This window comes from Etheostoma spectabile, unplaced genomic scaffold (assembly GCF_008692095.1).
Source record: "Etheostoma spectabile isolate EspeVRDwgs_2016 unplaced genomic scaffold, UIUC_Espe_1.0 scaffold00569331, whole genome shotgun sequence".
NCBI lineage: Eukaryota > Metazoa > Chordata > Actinopteri > Perciformes > Percidae > Etheostoma > Etheostoma spectabile.
The window spans coordinates 339,996-359,289 of record NW_022605066.1 but is presented as its reverse complement, the minus strand read 5'-3'; the positions used below and the strand labels follow the sequence as shown (position 1 = coordinate 359,289).

The 19,294-nt window shown below is 39.8% G+C and overlaps 1 protein-coding gene across 6 annotated transcripts in view; it reads right to left on the bottom strand.

Moving 5' to 3' along the window:
• Positions 1-608: 608 nt before the first annotated feature.
• LOC116684793 (semaphorin-5B) overlaps positions 609-19,294 on the bottom strand; it is a 167,523-nt gene continuing 148,837 nt past the window's right edge. For 3 of the 6 annotated variants that reach the window (XM_032510213.1, XM_032510215.1, XM_032510214.1), the window contains 10 exons: positions 18,980-19,123; positions 18,549-18,696; positions 16,271-16,496; positions 14,397-14,609; positions 12,676-12,846; positions 9,635-9,709; positions 8,996-9,133; positions 7,191-7,235; positions 6,232-6,437; positions 609-3,285 (listed from right to left, as the gene is read on the bottom strand). In XM_032510213.1, the coding sequence (XP_032366104.1) occupies positions 3,109-3,285; positions 6,232-6,437; positions 7,191-7,235; positions 8,996-9,133; positions 9,635-9,709; positions 12,676-12,846; positions 14,397-14,609; positions 16,271-16,496; positions 18,549-18,696; positions 18,980-19,123 (1,543 nt within the window). In that variant the 3' untranslated portion in view covers positions 609-3,108. The other 3 variants (XM_032510216.1, XM_032510218.1, XM_032510217.1) reach the window with 3 other exon arrangements.

The following is a 19,294-nucleotide window of genomic DNA, read 5'->3' as shown; positions in this document are numbered from 1 at the left end:
TTTCTGTGGCACAAAGGCATAAGCTATAACACTCCATCACTACACATTTTTCACTTTTTTGCAATATATATGAATACTTGTTTTTGATCTCTTCAGGCTGAGTGTTGATGACCTGTCAGTCATTACCTGAGACACTTTCCACATTGTAGTCCCTATTGTGACTTTGGTTTTCCAAAGTGTGAGATTGGGCTGGATGACAACCAAGCACACATACAGGTGATTGGCTCCAGTGTTCGTAAGATTGGGGAGTTTAAGGCTTACTCATTTTTTTGTAAGCTTTTTTCGAATTCCAAAAACCAGACAACTGTAGGAAAAATCCCTGTTAAACTTGTCTCAACAAACAGCAAGTTCCTAGAAATTATTCACATAAGCGTCTTCTGGAGTGAAGAGTGCATTTTCATCCAGCAAATCTGTTGGTCAAAGAAAAACATTGTTCATTCCCCCAAGACTCTATTAATGAACATGCCTCTCTTTGAAAATTACTGATAGAGATGTGGAGACAGGTCAGACTCTATTGGCACTTCCAATTAAAAAATATCATTAAGCTCAGCTTTAAAAACAAATCTCAAATCCTCCCCAAAACTAATTCTGACAGAGCTCACTGACTGTTGTGTTGGCATCAAGGTTTATTATCCTTTATAATGTACAATATACAAAAATATAGGGTACCAAAAAATTCACAGTGTCTAAAAGGCAGTGATTACAGTCTACATGACATGTCTAACAGTACACCTGGTAAGTTGCATAGAAGGGCACAGAGCCTCACACCGCAGGGGACAGAGCTGAAAAATGGACCAATCAGATGACCAACAGAGTCAATAGAGGCTTAGTTGGCTCAAGACAACTTCTGAATTGAATTTCCCCGTTGTATATGACTGTTTGCAGTCTATAGTTTTTAATAGTGTCTCATCATTATTTAGTTATCAGTCTATTTCCGGTCTGGATTCACGTTTCTCTGGAAATCTGATGTTTGAGCAGCTGGGAAAGGTCATAAGACACAGGCGGTCGGTCCCATTGTGGAGCGCTGTCCCCAAACAAACCTCATGGTTGGTGTGTACTTAGCTGCTGCACTTTTTTTTAAACAACTATAAGGCTTTTTTTAAACAAACAGTGTTAGCTATACAATATACAGATACATTTACACGATCCTCGGCAGGGTCATTAAATGGGCTGCAGAAGGCTGTTGCTCCTATATACAGATAGAGCTCTCATCTCGTGCATGTACAGTAGCTGAACTGAAAAGCATTGCTGGGTTAGCATTCATCAATCAGGCAATAATATTAAAATATAGCTGTGAAAACGCCCTTTTATAAACCAAGCTTTGACTATAAATAGTGTCAGTTCCACCTCCGCAGGAACCAGAGGCGCAATGCTTTAACTTATAATGATTAACATCTCATACATGAAATATAGAAAAAGAACAGTAGCATGGAGTGTCAGCAACACAATGTGGGAAAAAATGCATAAAAAACATTTTTACAGACATCCTCATATATAGTCATATGTATGAAAGCATTTATTGTACAAAATACAGAAACTCCCCTTTGCTTATTTAGGCATTCAGACACGCAGAGAGTACATGTTTGCACGTACACACACACACACACACACACACACACACACACACACACACACACACACACACACACACACACACTAAACTTCTAAGCAAGCATAATTTACTTTTTTCTTTTCCAGGGAATGCCAAATTGATGTTTTGTTAGTCATTCTTTGTAAAAACCATGTCAATAATTTATTTGTGTTAACATTTCCCATATTGAAGATGCACTGGTTACCAAACTTTAGAAAACAAAAGAATGTGTTCATTCAGTGAAGTGAAATTAGAGAAACAAGAATTAATAACCTATTTTATTTTACAAAATATGTCCTCCTATGCTACAGCTTGTTTGAGAATAAAACAAATGTATGTAAAACAAAACATTACAAAAACAAACATTAAAAAAGAAGTGCCAATCTACTAGCTTATTCTACCATCATAGAAAACCCAATCCATTTGTTCAGCACACTGGCCATATTTGATATGACCACCGAGCTATTAAGCACTCAGTAGAATTGATGCATCCATTGGAGAATCAATTGGAGAATCAATCAATTCCCTTTCAATAGTGTTTATTGTTCTTGGAAAAAAACGAGAACAGGAGAAATAGAAAACAAACCTCGCCCCTGCCTTCCATTGCATACAGGCACCCAAGGCATTCCCAAAGCTTTATGTACAGTTCAGACCGCTTCCCACAATCCCCCTTGCTTTTGAATTTTTTGAATGTCCTTTTCCACAAAAGGCGTGCAGCTCCAGCAAATTCAGGCTAATGTTTAGTGTTGTGACTCTTACAAACAGCCATCCCAAAAACTTAATTGACTCTTAAGTTCAAATCTTTTTCTGTCGTGTGAAATACCAACAATGGAGGGCGTGCATCCGTCCCTCAAGCCAGCTGATATTGACCTTTATTCAATCATTGACTTTATTGAGTTTTCTGTTTTGTTGTTCTTCTGCACCATGTGGCAAGGACAAAACGATATGCGTAGTTTGTCTCAGTAACTGCTGTTGTTGTCGAGGGAGTCAAAGTTCATTACAGGCTGAGAATGTGGTTAGTATTGGAGAGGCGTAAAACTGTGACCCAGATCCAAAGAAATGTAATGTTTTTAAATGTTCTGGTAATGTTCGTCTCCAGAACTGTGGATTATTACAACACCTGTGCTGAGGAGTTCTGGTTATAACAATATGTCTAAAGCCATGAGTCGTCCTGCCAGAACTTTCCACCAGATCCCCACATGAAGCTCTGAGTTGACACTGCTATATCCAGGCAGGCCCTTAAAATAACACACCCCCAGCACACCCCTGACTGCACCAGGACACCGCCATTGTTGTCCAAACACACATCTCCCGATGGAGAATTACAGAAATGCCCTTGAAGACACAAACCCTACCATGATGAAGAGACTACCGAAGCGAGGAGAGGGGCAATGAAACAGAAGAACCTGGCCGAACTCTGAGAAACGTTTCAGTTTGTGTCGGTTCACTTATGTCACCATGGCATTGGGGTGGTGTCCGTTGGCAGGGGGTTTGGAGAGCCAGTTGTGGGGCTTTTCTCAGCTGTTGTTGTTTTGGTTGTAGGTCCTACATGGCGAAGGGGATGAGTTGGGCTGGTAGTCATATTTGCCGAGCGCCGTGGGATAGTAGGTGGTAGTGTACACGTTTGTTTGTTGGAGCGGTGTTGGGTAGAAGTTGGACCTTTCATCTGGCAGAAGGTTGTTTTTGTTAAGCGTCTGGAATGACACAGTTGAAAAAAAGAAGCATTAAACAATTTCAATCATAGCTTATAGAATGGCATGTTTGATATGTTATACCGTGTGACTAAATACTTTTAAAACATTACTGACAAGGAGCACATCTGTCCTGCAAGTAAATAAGTTTTTATTAAAGCAACAGTTCATCAGCAACAGTTAAAATGCTGGAAGATGTGTTATTTTCAGGAAATAGTTTTTAGGACTCAATTATAAACAGAATGGACTTTGCAGTGTGGACACCCTGTTCTGTGTGTTATGCAAAAAATATCAGTAATTCTTTCCCCGTGAATAAAAATACCTCCACTAGCCCTGAGGTTATTGCTTATACAATGTAAGTGTATTCATAACCAAAGCTAACCAATTTAACAAATTTAATTTAGTTAATGTCAAGCATACTCAATACACTAATATAAATTATGAGATGGCTGGAATTCACTGCGGCTATCTTAAATAAAAACAAAAACCCACATTTTATTCTAATGCACTTGCTGAGTCTCTGGTAAAAGCCAAACATAAGGTGAAACACTTTCCAGGGGAAACATTAGACTAATGTAATCCATCTGCACAGCACTGGAGAACAGGGCAGGGAGATAATCAGGTTAGAGTTGGTGAAATCCACAACGCTGGGCATCATAAATTGGCCTGGAGGAGAGGGAACCTGCTGGATAAACAGTGCTGTAGTGATACAGAGCGACATCAGCTGCACATCCAGCAGAGTCTGGCTGCTCCCCTGGTCATTAAAGCTAATGAGTTCAGGCTCTCAGCACCACGATGGCTGTCAGCACCGCGTCCACACAGCAACAACAATAACTGCAAGGACAACAAGCGTCAGGAGGCTGACACGGTCAAAAACACAGGGACGTGTCATCGTGGTTACATGTTCCTGCCATGCTTTGGTAGGATTTTAAATACTGTCAAGTTGACCGGAACGGTTAAAAGGAATCCCTGCTGGCACACATTAGCTCAAGTCAGACAAAAAGAAAATAAATAGCAGGGGGTGAGAACATGAAATGCAATCGAGAAAGTCTAGTTTGAACAAGACATTCATAAACTGAAGGGTTATCAGTTGCCAAAACACAGCACAGCAATTTATAAAACTATGAGATTGCATTTTACAAAAAAAGTTATCTTCTGCTCTGACGATTGTGAGGTGAACCATAGTTTACCAGCATTAAAACTAGTTTACCAGCATTGTGTGCTTGCATCACTCCTACTGAACACAGTCTAATGTATATATGTTCACATGAGTGATAAGATCAACCAACCAGATCAAAACAACCAGTAACCCAGTAGTTCAACAGTGAGCAGACATGGGGTGGGGGGGGGGGAGGTTGCATTGAGGAGTGAGCCTCTATATATGGGCGTTCACTCTACCAACTGAGCTGTCTAGGCCCCCATAGTTTGGGAATTAATTTAAATTTCCTTTCATTTAAATGGTCAATATCCAAGCATCAGAGGCTTGGACTTTGACTTCTAGTCCCTGGTATGAGTTGAGCTTAAATTCTGGATTCTACAACTCCCATAGTGCAAGAAGATCTTTCATTAGACCCTTCCTGTATTAAATATGTTCCATCTTGCTAGTTTTTAACTTAACATTAGGGTAAGATAACAGGTCACTCAAAAATGGTTGTGACTTCCCAAGGCATTATCTCTGCTTAATATTTACCACATGTAGTTTGAGTTAAACATAATGTGTACCCCAGACACCAAATGGTGCTGTCGACCCCAGAAGATGGACGAAAGGAGCTTTTGGAGGCCTGTACCAGTGAGATGCAAAAACTGCTTTTTGTGTAAGATGTATTTTTTGGATGTATTACAACTTTCTAAGGTTAAGATAATGTGTTGGAATGAGAGTTTAAGCAGCGGCTTACTTCTGTGATGTATCATCCAGTTTTGCTACCGCAAAAAAAAGACAATGAGATGGAACAACTGTTAGGCTTGAGGGATTAATGTCAACAAGAATTGTGATCTCTCTGGATTGGCAAATTTATCATGTGTCTGATAGAGATGTGAAAACATCCGTTATTATTATACATGTCATTAAGTAATCTGAGCTGCTCTGTGGTCATTCAGACTAGTCCAGATTATTTAAAGTAGGATAGATGCAGTTTCTGATTTTTGGAGGATGTAACTGAATGTAACAGGATAAAATGAGTCACTGTGCTGCTTCTGAGACGCATAACATTATATTCTGGAGTATTAAGTTCAATTTTGGAAAAAGACTTGGGCAACAGTCATGAGATAGTGGCTGGTGTCAATTCAGCCAATTCTAATTTACTTTAATCCGTGATTGGTATGCGCCCTAACAATAATAGTTGTAGCTTCCATGCTCGCATAAAATGAGATGGTGGTGACAAAGATCAAACTCCCTTTGGTTCAGGTCATAACATGTTTTACGTTAAGTTATCTACACATGCCCACTTTACATAGACAGAAAAGTCAAAAATCATCTTCCAGAGTTTTAACATATTCAGTTAGAGAGCAAATCAATAGAAGTTTGCACTAAAAGTCTATGAGCCTCTTGTGAAAATAGTTTCTTGACTTTCTGTAAATGTGAATGCACAGTAGACCGATAGCAACGGGAGGTCGAGGGCTGACTAATGCGTTAGAAAGCTAATGGGGCCCATTAATAAGGACTTGGTTTGTGGGCAGTTAGGAAGCCTTAAAGTCTATAGGTTCTGTATGAGAGCAAGGAGGAATAAAAATGAACAGTAATTCATCTTCTGTGGTTAGCGCTCTATTGAGATAAATGCATGAATAAAGGCTCTAAATAAAACATGAATCACTTTGCCCTTGAATCGCCAACATTTGCATTGTGTGTTTGTGCATGTGAGTAACACCAAGTAAACAGTCCTTCTATTTCCATTTGTATTACTTCTATCTACATAATATTTTAAAATGCAGCTCTTTTCAGTAATCGCCTACCTTGAACTCCATGGGTGTGTACTTCTCATTCTTTGGCGTGGTGTTGCCCTTGTAGTTGAGGTGGTTTGGGGTGGTGGGGTGAATGACGGCAGACTCCTGCGAAGGCTTATGGAAACGTTGACAGTAGACATAGATCAGGAAGGACAGCAGCCCCGCCCCGAGGAAACAGGAAACACCGGTGGCGATTAGGTGGATGGAGGTGAATGCTGGGAAATGAAGAAAATATGTGGCATGTTAACATACATTATCTCATCCTATTTCATTTAAACTTTCTTTCTACACTTAGTTATCCCAGCAGGATCCTTATTGTCTCTTGGATTCTTTGAGAGCTCCTTTGAAGAGCCGTTTATGCTAAATCTAACTGTCTAAAACTTTGCACTAAATGGTCGACTCTTTGACGTAAATGTTTCTAACTATACAGAGCTCATGGTATGTTGTCCGGTGAGGATGCTATGAGAGACCTGTTACATTAAATGTATGTTCATTCTATGATTTAATAGAACACAAATTTACAGAGGCTTTGACAGAAAGTGAAGGCTCCTAAGCTCTCATGTCTTGCGTTGCTTTTTTTCCACCATCATTTAAGCAATTTCGGTCTCTTTTGCGTTGATCTCTATCTTTTTAGGACAGGAACATACACTTGGGTTTGTATTTTTAGTTTTGGACTTCCTGTAAGCAATTTCGAAAAAATTAAAGGTTATGAAAAATTCAGTCTTGAAGTGAGTCACACATTTTTTTTTGGCACATGAAGCGAAATTGCCGCCTTGTGTTGTGGCCCGTTCCAGGTACATCACAGTGTACATGATGTTTCTTCCTCCTCTTGACAGAGACAAATAAACACGTACGTGAAAATGCACACATAATGCATGAAAACATGCTCAGACATCTGTGGAAACATACAGGGGCAAACATTAACATGCACACAGGAACAAAGTGAAGGCAGCTGTTAATCCACTTACCACCACAGTGTTGATCCTTATCAAAACCAGATGCAGGGAGAATGACTGCAGAGAGGAGAGGAACACATGGTCAGAGACACACACACACACACACACACACACACACACACACACACACATGCACACCTTGGAGACAGCCTTCAGAACACAACCATCGACTAACATTAGGGGAGTTGACACATGCAGAAAACAAAACAATGAATGAAAAATTGAAATGTTTTAATGGTTGCGCATTCAGTCCATGGAGAGTTTTTTGCACCAGTTAACTCAGAATAAAAAAACGGAATCAACTTCTCTAGTTGCTGTTCGAGACAAAAAACTAACATCTACAATACAATATTTTACAGCCATGCATCGTGTCCCACAAATCCCAGAAGCAAAGAAGAGAGCAGGGAGGGTGGATGTGTGTGTGAGCAGTTGCAATGGTTCATTTTTTTTTGCCTAATTTTGCTCTTCAGCTTCCTCACAGCTGCCTCCCCCTCTGCAAGTGACCTTAAAAAATCCATCCATCGCCTCATTGAAATTTGCAATAAAATTAGATGTGATTTGGTGTTGTGACAACCCATTAATATTAATCGCTTTCGTCTGGACTCATTAGGGATTCTGAGCGTGGAGAGGCCTCTGCTGGCAGGCTGTGAAAGATCATTTTAGGAGAAACTTTCTGAGAGTCATCAGCATAACAAGGTGCGCTGGGGCCAACAAGGTCAACCGCTAACTTGTTGAATTCACATGGACTTAATTATGGTTAATTAACAGAAGCAGATTACTTCAGCGTACACAAGAGGATGTGGGCTGCACACAGACATTTTTATGCATGGACACGTTTCTGAATGAGGATGGTGAGGATGATGAACTATAATGTTGTGTACATATTTGACAATGACAGACAAATAGTGTCCTAAAAGCACAAGCTGCTGCTTTTGCATGATGCTGCCAACAAAGATTTGGCCTAAAAGACGACTAAAGAATTATGGGCTGAACCTGAAGCTGCCCACAAAATTACATGGGCTGTCCTCACAGAGACGGAAGCCAACAGTGTGTTTGGTTAAGCTTGGAAACCCTCAAACGGATGACAAAGCAGTAAAAATATTTGATGATAATCACATGTAGTTAGTTTTTTTTTGACTGCACAGTTAAAACACAGTAAAAATTATAATCATTTAATAAACTTATTAGGTGATTGTAGGACTAGGTAATAAATCAACGTTCCTAATTTTCAGTGGAATTGTATTAATGGTGATATGATCCTATCAGATCTAAACATTTATGCTGTCAAATTCAGTGATTTTGGGCAAGCTCAAATAAAAAAAAAGTTTTAGTTTTGTTTGACTGAATGGTTTGGTCACATCTGCATACCTTTTGCATTTCCTGAGTGTCAAGTAAATATTTTTGGTCAGACAAAACAAGCAACTTAAAGTCATAATTTTGAGCTCTGGGAATTTGAAACTTGAACTGGTATTTGCCAGTGTCTGTAAGCATTTTTGAAAAGCGCTAAAGGCTAAACAACCAGAACGGCAAGCACACGTGCTTTCCACGTGAAAAGATACAAACTTCCATGTTTTTATTTGAAGGCATCATACAATTTTACCTGACTAAGTCAACCCAAAAACATGATCAAGCAAATGGAAAGCATGCAGTATATTTTGGGATATTCAGGGCTGCAAAGGAAACAGGTTGTCCCTTCAAAAGTTTGGCAAAAGGATGTTGCAATCGAGGAACCTTTTAACCACCAACCTCAATCGGTTACGACGACTTAGAAGGAGGCTGCACAGGTACAGTGTGTATCTGAGAGCTGACAGACTCACCAGGTATTTCATTGCAGTCTCTGTGCTGAGTGCTGTTTCCGACACAGGGGGTGTTGGCCTGAGCACCACACACCCGACTCCTCATCTGCGAGCCTGAATCATCACAGACTGACCATAGCGACCAGGCCATCCAGCCACCTAAACACAGACAAAAGAACAATCAATACAAACCCAGACAAACACAAAGCCAGACGTCCTGGAAACCAACACGGCCACCCAAGCTGTCACCATCCGCGGCCACTAACCTTCCTGGCCAGCCAAACAGACCAAACGCCCCAAAAAGTGTTTGTGATGTAAACAGGATTGAAAGAGTAACCCCATGAAGAGTTTGTTTAGTGCATAGCGAAGATGTTTGTCTGCCGAGCCAAGCTTTAATGCCGTTTCCCCCAGTAGCCGACCGGTCAACAAAGGCTCCTACCCAAGAGGAAAAAGAAAATTCCCAACTCTCAGCTCCTCCCTTTGAACCAAGCACTTGCTGCACTCTTTCACAATGTATTTTAAAGCCCCCAAAATAAAAGGGAGCACAGGCCACTGCAATGAAAAGCTGATGAAAAAGCTGGTTTGTTATTCAGGGTGCTCTCGAGTGTGCAGTTTTGGCAAATAGTGCCCGAGTAGACACAGAGGACAGGCCTCTTTTACCTTTGCTATCACTCTGGGGCTCACTGACAGGGGGCTCAGTCTCCACCATCTGCTCCCTTCTTGCCACACAACCATCTAGACACACATAACACACCAACCACCTAAAATGTGTTTAATAACTGTGCACCACTACAGCCTACTTTAATTGCTTCATTTATTTCCATTTATTTTTGTCACCCGTATGACCTGCGTGATCATTCATTTGAGTCAGAAGGAATGCCATCAGGCCTGAGGCTCCTCGTTAGTATTCTGTCCCTACAGTCCCTTCCTGCTGTCCTCCATTACTGGTGGAAACTTTAATCAAATGACCTGCGACAGAGGCATCAAATATTCCTGTGACTGACAGCCAGCTTGGCTCTAATTACGCATGCAGAGAGGCACCAGGAGGACCCCGATAGATGACTGATATTGTGCCTGTCAATAAAGGATGAACGAAGAGATGAATAGGGGCTGGAGAGATTGTTAGCAGACAGTTGATTGGCAAAGGCCTAACGGGACATTTTTGGTCCACGTCAAACAGGAAAACATTAACCTGATAAAAGGAGGCTGATTAGCATCTCGGCAAAGGGAAGAAAAAACAAAACAAAAAGACATTTTCCTTTCTTTGTAATTACCATATCTTTCCGTGTGATTGACAGTTTGGCTGATTCACAATGAAAAGCATCTGAGGAAACTGACAGTTAAGAGGAAACAACTATTTAATTTGGACAGAAAGCATCTGCACTACAAAACATCACAAAACAGACTTACATGCAGACACATTATATGAAACACATACACCTCCCAGACAATGAATATTTGTCCAGGCAATTGTGGCGACAAAACGTTGAAGGCTGTTTTATATCATCTAGAGTCAGGCTGAATCCCTTATGAGTCCTGATGTTGGACTTTTTTATCCTCTTGGATTAACAGGTAGATCTCATGAATATTTCAGTGTCCTTGTGGGAGCAGAATGGGAATAGAGAGGGGAACACAGAGGGCAGTGTTATACATCTCACATCTCATCACATCTCATGTGGTAAGAGACTTTTGGGAAAGCGTGGCTAACCTCCAAATCAAGAAAAACAATTTGAAAACCATTAGAACAACTAATTTAATTTCATAATTTCAGAATCAACTCTAGTTTGTAGTTTATTTTTGTGTGTCTTATTGTCTGTTATTTTACTTTGTAAAACTTATCATATAGTTTATGTTATATTAGTTATGTTGTTAATGATCAGTGCATGCAAATTACTTAAATGTTTTCTCACCTACCGCTAGTGGTATCTTGACAGTTTTTCTTATATTTATCCAGGTGTTGAGATGTCTACCTCTAAAATCAATGTTTCTTTCCAGGTATGGACATTACTTAGTAGTCAACAGTTTTCAACAGTCCAGAAGAGAACAGCGGACTGTGTTCTTGAGCAGGGGTTCCAAAAACTTTCAGCCCACGACCCCCAAAGCAACGGTGCAAGTGACTTGCGACCCCCCCACTATAAACGTATATAAACATTGCGCGAAACCGTGCACGCACTATAGGTGTGAAAATCAAAAGAGCTGTTCCTTTTTTGTTATTTGCTTGGTTTTCTTTTAAATTTAGCCACTAGTTTTATGTTCTGTGTCATGGCTAACATATGTTATTTCTAAAAAAAATTATTTTATTTCTGGAAATCAACTTGCGACCCCACCCTCTCTGGCTCGCGACCACCCTGTGGGTCCCGACCCCCACTTTGGGAATCACTGTTCTAGAGGACTCAAACAAATATGAATTTGGAACAATGCCAATCAAAATGTACCGACATATTAAAGTTAACAAAAGCTGATTTATAATTGATTTGAAGGTCGATCTAACACCGATTGTGGAATATTTAATGGAACAGTTATCCAATGCACACCATGTAGATGTACGAAAATCATGTCAAAGAAAAAGCAGTGGAGGTTGGACATTTGTCTTGCATTCTTGACAAAGTCCCATGACTAAAACGAGATTGATGAAAGTAGAAATTTCAGAAATGAATACACATTTTCTACCCACAGGCCATCTCTCTGATGAACAGCTGACTACTGACCCACAGTGTCAGGTTCAAATTCTGGCCAATAACCCAGTAACACGGTCTCTACAGCACCTGTTCACTGGTTCCACTATTATTCCATTTATTTAGTATTTATTCATCATTCTCATTCTCATATCTCACTTATTATCCATTATTTATTCATCATTCTCATTTCCTATTTCAGAACTGTTCATAATGTTCATACTGTTCATATTGTAATATAATAACTTAATACTATTTATCCCAGTACCCTTTGCACTATGTTCCACATTTAAATAATTTTTATTGGTCTCTTCATTGCACTCATCTCTCTACATTGTTTCTGTTTAGTGTGTCTATATTAGTGTGTATATATTGTTTGTTGGGTTGATTGTTTTGAATGTGTAAGCACATTGTGAGCAACTATGCTCCAAAGGAAAATTCCTCGTATGTGTCTTCACACCTGGTCAATAAAGGTGATTCTGATTCTGATTCTGAAACCTGGGCAAATTAAACAGCATGCCAATAGAGGAGGGTGAGAAAAGACTGGAGCGTTGTTTGTAATTTGGGTTAACTGGTCCTGTTTTGCATTAATAAACTAAACTTTTGTAATTGGTCTGTTTGAACTTTTCTCCAAAAACTTGGCAGTTAGACGCACACTAGATAATGTCCTGTTTGTTTTTTAGTACCAATGAACACATCATGAACATTCACCCGAATATTCGAGTAAGACTTCCATATGTTTAGTTCAACAACACAAGTACAGTAGATCTCTTTTCAACCTTTCCAGAGAGGTTGCCATGAAGCTCCAGTAGCACGGCGGGAAACAACACAGTGGGAGGATGGGTTGTTTTCTCAGCATGAGTCGGTTTAAAAAAGATGGAATAGATGAAAGAAGCAATTTGGCAAATGGTACGGCACAGAAATTACACGGTGTGAGAGATGATTGCCTGCCTGGAGGTGTGATGAAAGGACCCCAAGAAAGGGTGGCATGACAGAGTTAGATTTTGACTTTATGTATGACCTTACCATCGCAGGTGTGTGTGTTACACAGGGCCTCCTCAGTGTGTAGTCCGATGCAGATGTCCCCTCCATTAGTGGGTGCAGGGCTGTTACACGAGCGTGTGCGTTGATAGTGACCGCCACCACAACCAACTGAGCACTGAGACCAAGACGACCAGCAGGACCATGCGCCTTTTACTGTGATACACACACAAACAATGGCCATTTTAATGGTCAGTCTTTAGAGACTTGCATCACAACTTCAACCTGTCAAACGGCCTTTAGATTTTCTCACACACTCCCCAGTGTGCCTCTCAATCTGTATATGTCAGTCTCTTCATGGACACCCATTGCGCCGTATTCTTTTTTTATAATTATTTTTATTATTTCTTGCACCATGTTCTTGATCCAAGCACCAACTTTAGATCTCCATGTAGGTCTCCATTTTCTTCCAGATGAGAGCTATAATGTGCCTGTCAAATCAATATATTTATATTCTTGGGATTTCAGACTCAGATTTGGCACAGCAAAATCATCTCAGAGTCAAGTGGAATATTCATAGACAAGATGAACAGTTTTATTGATGAAAATATTTAGACTTTGTGTAGACTTTTACCCCAAGGCTGGATGTATCCATAACCAACCTGTTGGAGCCCAGCTGGTGAAGCTGGCCTAAAGGAGACTTACTAACAACCACATAAGTGCAATAATAATGGATGTCCTACAAACAATAAAAACATTCTGTCTGACAGTTCACAGAATTTACTTTGTCTTCATGTGAAGAATTATACACATTTTCTGGTCTTACTGGACCCTACTGTTGCACACACATGCTTTTTAAAGACATGTTCCCACTATCTATGTTATGTTGTTTTAATAAATGTCTATTTGGGGATTTACACTTGTTCTGATCATATCCTACTTTGTCTTTGCTTTGTCCTAGCTTACTGTTGCATTGATTTAGTCTTCCCATATGGGCCGTTAATGTTTAATCGGATCAAATCAGAAGAGCGTGACTGACTAATTGACTGGGTGGTCGACTGGTGGATGAGAAGCGATGTTGCCAGGTAACGTCACAGTGCTGTAGAATTCTCTATTAGCTCAGCAGAGTAGTGTGATAGAGAGTGAGGCATGCTGTGACCACTTAACTCCGACTAGCTCTCATAGCCAGCCACCGCTCTGCCTGACTGACTTTTTTACTAACTCGTGGTTTACCTGAGTGTCTAACTCACTGACACTGTTTTTATGCCTGTCGTCCAGTGTGGCTGATTTATGTTGAGAAATTTAAAAGCCACACACACACCAAACGCAGGACCCAAACGCAGAGATATCTGCTATCTCCGTCTCTCAGTGTGCATGTATTTACTTTATGAACCCATAATATACTGAAGAAGTTAGAAAAAAACAATAACTGACTTTATCTGTACTCTATTTGAGTGTTTATAACTTCCGCCATTCAAGTTGTATTAGAGAAACTGTTGAACTACATGATTGTAAAAAACAGCACATGAAGTTTTAATATCTTCAAACTCATTTAAGGCTGCCAACTCTCATGAAGTTCTCTAAAGACTTTGATTGATCAGTATGTCCCTTAAATCCGACAGTGCCAAATATGCAATTATAGTAATAAAAAAAGTCTTTGAAATCAAAATCGGAATAAACACCAATTCATTTTTTTATGTGTTGTTTTTTAAATAATTAGCCCTAAATAAGCATGAAGATCATGTTTTTGGAGTGTCTGTACTCACCTGGACATGCCTGGACGTTGCAGTCCTGGTACTCCACAGGTGACCCATGGCATGCAACAGGGGCGCTCTTCCCCTCTGGTCCGCTGCAGCTTCGTCGTCGGGTACGGTAGCCTTTAGCACAGCTCTGGGAGCAGCTGGACCAGGTTTCCCATGATGACCAGCCAGCACCCGCCACTCTCACCAGTGGTGTCTTCAGGAGCTCCTCGACAAGGGCTACGGAGAGAAGAAAGAGCGAGTAAAAAGGAAAAGAAAACAGTTCCAGGTTATATAAAAGTCACAGAAAGAAATATATGCAGTGCTGTCAGATAAAGAGAACTTAAAGAGAGATGTGAAGCATGGAGATTATTTGAGCGTATGTCACACAGTGTATCTGACTTTGCCAGCAGTCATATTTCATTGTCTGTCTCAAACTCTCTGTGTCTCTGTGTCTGTGTCTCTCATGCGTTCCACAGTTGCCTGCTGTTGGTGTTTCATCACTTTGTCAGAGTCGATGCGGCCCCCCACGAGGCTGACAGGGGAAGACAAGTAATCGATTCAGGAGAGGGGGGCATGAAAATGGCACCGGTGGAGAGCAGTGGACCGTGACACTGTGTAGCTCTTGGTCTGTGTGTACATGGAAGTGCTGGACTGTGACCCCGTCACTAACAGCATGTAGGGAAGCTAACAGGTCTAACGGGAGCGCCCTTTCAACATGTTATGCCAGTAGTGGAAGAAATCTTAGCACACTGCTGCATTCTCACTGTGTTGGTACAGGAGTGAGTATTTTTGTGTTTGGTGACTGTGCAGTACTGTATGACAGAAAGCTCAGCAAAGGTAAACAAACACTTGACTACTAGGTATAGATAAAAGTATGTACAGTATATGAAATAAAATAAATTATACTGTATATATATATATATATATATATATATATATATATATATCATATAAGGTATTTCATTTATACTATTTTATTTAATGGGGAAATTTCAATTTACACTCTGTTGTTACTCTACACACATGCCTGAAATACACACACGCTCAGGTCCTTTACATGCACTAATGGATGACATGACTTTTTTATCCTTTTTTTCATTAAACTATACTATGACATTCTCAAAAAAAACTTAAACTTCCACTTTTGTTTAATACATCACATAGAATAAACAATAAATTCAAACTAAATAAAACCATTCACACTTTTCCATGTATTCTCACTACTTCACCTTCTTCTCACGCAGTCATGCGAGCAATCTAGTCTATATACTGTAGATCTACAGTATATATATACTGTAGATCTACAGTATATACAGTTATACAGTAAGACAATAGTGCAAATGGTGCTGGAATAATTAATTAATTATTGGTATAGCAGGTTGCTTATCCAATCCAATCCAACTGTATTTGTAAAGCACATTTAAAACCAGGCTGACCATTGTGCTGGACATTAACATGCTTTTAAATACGCAAATAACAAAACAACCATTTAAAACAAATAACAGATTAGAAAAATAAAATGCAGAATACAACTCTCAAGCAGGTTTAAAGGCCAATGAATAAAAGTGAGTTTTAAAAATCTGAAGGCTAGGGGCCGATCTGACATGAAGAGGCAAGTCATTCCAAAGCCTCGGGGCCACAACTGAGAACGCTCAATCTCCTCTATTGTTGAGCCTCGTTTTTAGGGACAACAAGGAGTAGCTAACTTACTCAGTATATACCTGAGTTAGGTGGATATGACAGTTTAAACAGTATGTTTGACAGATATTAACCTGTTTAAATGGTGTATTTGATACTATAAAATACTGTATATATACTTTATTCTGAAGGTGGGTGTTATTGCACATTATCCTATTGACATTTCCCCACACATGCACTAAAAAAGCTGGTTAACTTACTATCTGTCTCGCAGGGTGCTGTACCATCGTTGGGACAGAAGCGTGTCTCCACCTTCCTGCGTCCAATCTGCAGCTTGTGGGAATCAGACAGGTGGGCCCGGCACATGTAGCGCATCCTTTGCTCCTGACGAGCTCCCCCCTGAGTCACATTGACAGGCAGCCAGGGGGTCCAAGGTGTGTTCCTCTTTACCTCTGGACACACTTCCAGGTTACAGGCCTTGTACTCCTGAATGAGAAGGTGGCAGAAGTCAGGGCTGCAGTGCCGTACATTTTTATTGTGTGAATGCTTATTCAGCAGCATTATTACTACATCCACGGATTATGCTATGACTTTTTTTTGACATAATATAGTTTTATTTTTTACAACATAACATACTATGACTTTTTACGAAATTCTATGCTTTGACTGTGTTCATCCTAAATTCTTTGGTGGTTTAGTGGTTACCACTGCTCCAACAAGAGACTGCAAACACTGACCCAGGTTTCATGATGTTTTTTTGGACATACAGTACTATAACGTTTTTATGACTTTTTTTCAACATACTATACTATGACTTTGTTATCACTTTTTCAACATATTATACTACATTTTTAAATTTGTTTGGGCCATTTTAGGCCTTTATTTGATAGGACAGCTTAGACATGAAAGGAGAGAGAAAGAGTGAATGACGTAAGGCAAAGGGCGCAGGTTGGAATTAAACTGGCGGCCGCTACAGCAAGGACTCAGTTTCTGTACATGGGGTGCACATTCCACCAGGTGAGCTACTTTTAATTTCTTTTTGACATACTATACTATGAGTTTTTTAGGACTTTATCCACATCATACTATGACTTTTTAATGCTTTCTTTTGCCACACTATACTTTGACATTTTTCGACATACCATACCACTTTTAAATGGTGTTTTTGAATATGCCATACTATGATTTTTTAACCATTTTTTCAACATAATTTAATTAAATTAATTAAAAAAAATGTTTTTTGAATTTTAATTTTAATTTATACTCATTATTGATATCCAATGGGGAAATTTCAATTTACCCTCTGTTGTTACTCTACACACATGCCTGAAATACACACACGCTCAGGTCCTATACATTTTATCCTTTTTTTCATTAAACTATACTATGACATTCTCAAAAAATACTTAAAACATTCCACTTTTGTTTAATACATTACATAGAATAAACAATACATTCAAACTAAATAAAACCATTCACACTTTTCCATGTATTCTCACTACTTCACCTTCTTCTAACGCAGTTATGCGAACAATCTAGTTTAGCTGTAGCAATTCAGGTTTTCAGCATTCTTAAGCATTTTCTGCAGTTCATCCTTTTAAACTAAGACTAAATGTGTAAAAGCTCAAAGATTCTAGATACACATCTTTGATTAAAGAACAATGTGATGATTATTTTGCTTACTAGCAGTGTTTGTTTTAGGGGTGGTACTTCTAAAGAGCTCAACTCGGCAACTTGTGTTTGTGATATTTATATTTGTTGTGTACATATGGACATTTGGACTGATGTTGGTGGTAGATGGGGAGATCCAGGGGTATTAGGACAAATAGAATCTATCATTGAGGAGTTTAAAGAAACTCTGTCCCATTAGTTTTAGAGATATTTATCTCAAGGTGTTGATTGAGATAGATTTTTTACATCAATCTTTAAAATGAGATACATTTTATACCAATCTCTGATCCTACATAAAATGACAAACGATGGTGTTTCCTGTTCTGCTAATATAAACTGTTTGTATGTGTATGGAGATACTGAAACAGACATTTTTCTTTTTCTGTTGAAAACTGAAGTCCAGGTGGTCCCCAGAGACTGTCAATCATCACACAGTGACAAAAACATCTTGTATTTTTAAAAATAAAATTTTTTTGTTTTTCACGACACAGACTTCATTGACATTTAAAAGACCTTTATTTTGTAAACAACTAGGCTAAATGTGGACATGCTATCACTGTGCTGACACCAGCGGAGTCACTCACTGTAAGGAGAGAAAATCTGTAATCTGTGTGTATTTATGTCTGCTGTCATTATAGCTCACCTTTGTAACGATTTACTGTCACTTCATTAAAGTGCCGCCTAAGTTCAGCCTCCAACACAGAGGATCAACACATACTGTATAGATAAACATTTCCTTACAAAGGCAAATGTTGGCTCACAAGCCTACAAGCTCTGTCGGAGGCAAAGAGACGGACTCTACTGAGCTTAACAGATGTTCTTCTGTCTTGGTTTGTTTATCTGGGTGTGTATTTGTGTGTTTCCTACCAATGCACATCCTGGGCAGCTGTTGCCATTTTCACAGATGCGGACCCTGGAGTGAACACCTCCCCCACACTCCGTGTTGCACTTGGTCCAGGAGCCCCATGGGGACCAGAAGATGGGCTGGGGGCAGGAAACCCCTTCATTGCAGAACCTATGGAGATGGCAGTGGTGGGAGAGCAGGTGAAAGAGATTAGGAATTGAAACTTGACTTAGACTTTTCCCTACTCAGGACTTGGTTGTCTAATGAGACATTAAAGTTAAAGCATTCTGGTCTCAAGTGACCATTATACCGTAGTACTGATGGGTTTGATCTGAGGAGGGAGATTCTACTTTGGGATTCTATCGAGCTCATTATTCGACTGGGAAAATTTAAATCATTGCAGTCTTCAGAGAATCAAAGTTTGGAGAGTAACTTTATGAATACTTCTCCTCACCTCTCTTCCCTGCTCGGCCCCACACACACACGGCCACCATGTCTGGGTGAGGGGTTGTTACAAGAACGCTGGCGAAGCTCGAAGCCCGTACCACAGGTTGTGCTGCACTGTCCCCATGACGACCAGGGCGTCCAGCCTCCATTTCTATGGCAACAGACACATGGAAAAGTATTAGCAACCTATTTCCGATTGGTTCCAAAGCCTCCATAATTATTCACCGGTGCTTTTAGTGTTATTCTTTCACAGGATGTTCTCTAATGCTAAAGGGAAGAAAAAAAGTGCCTTTTAGCTTACTCTAATCATTACTCTGATTCT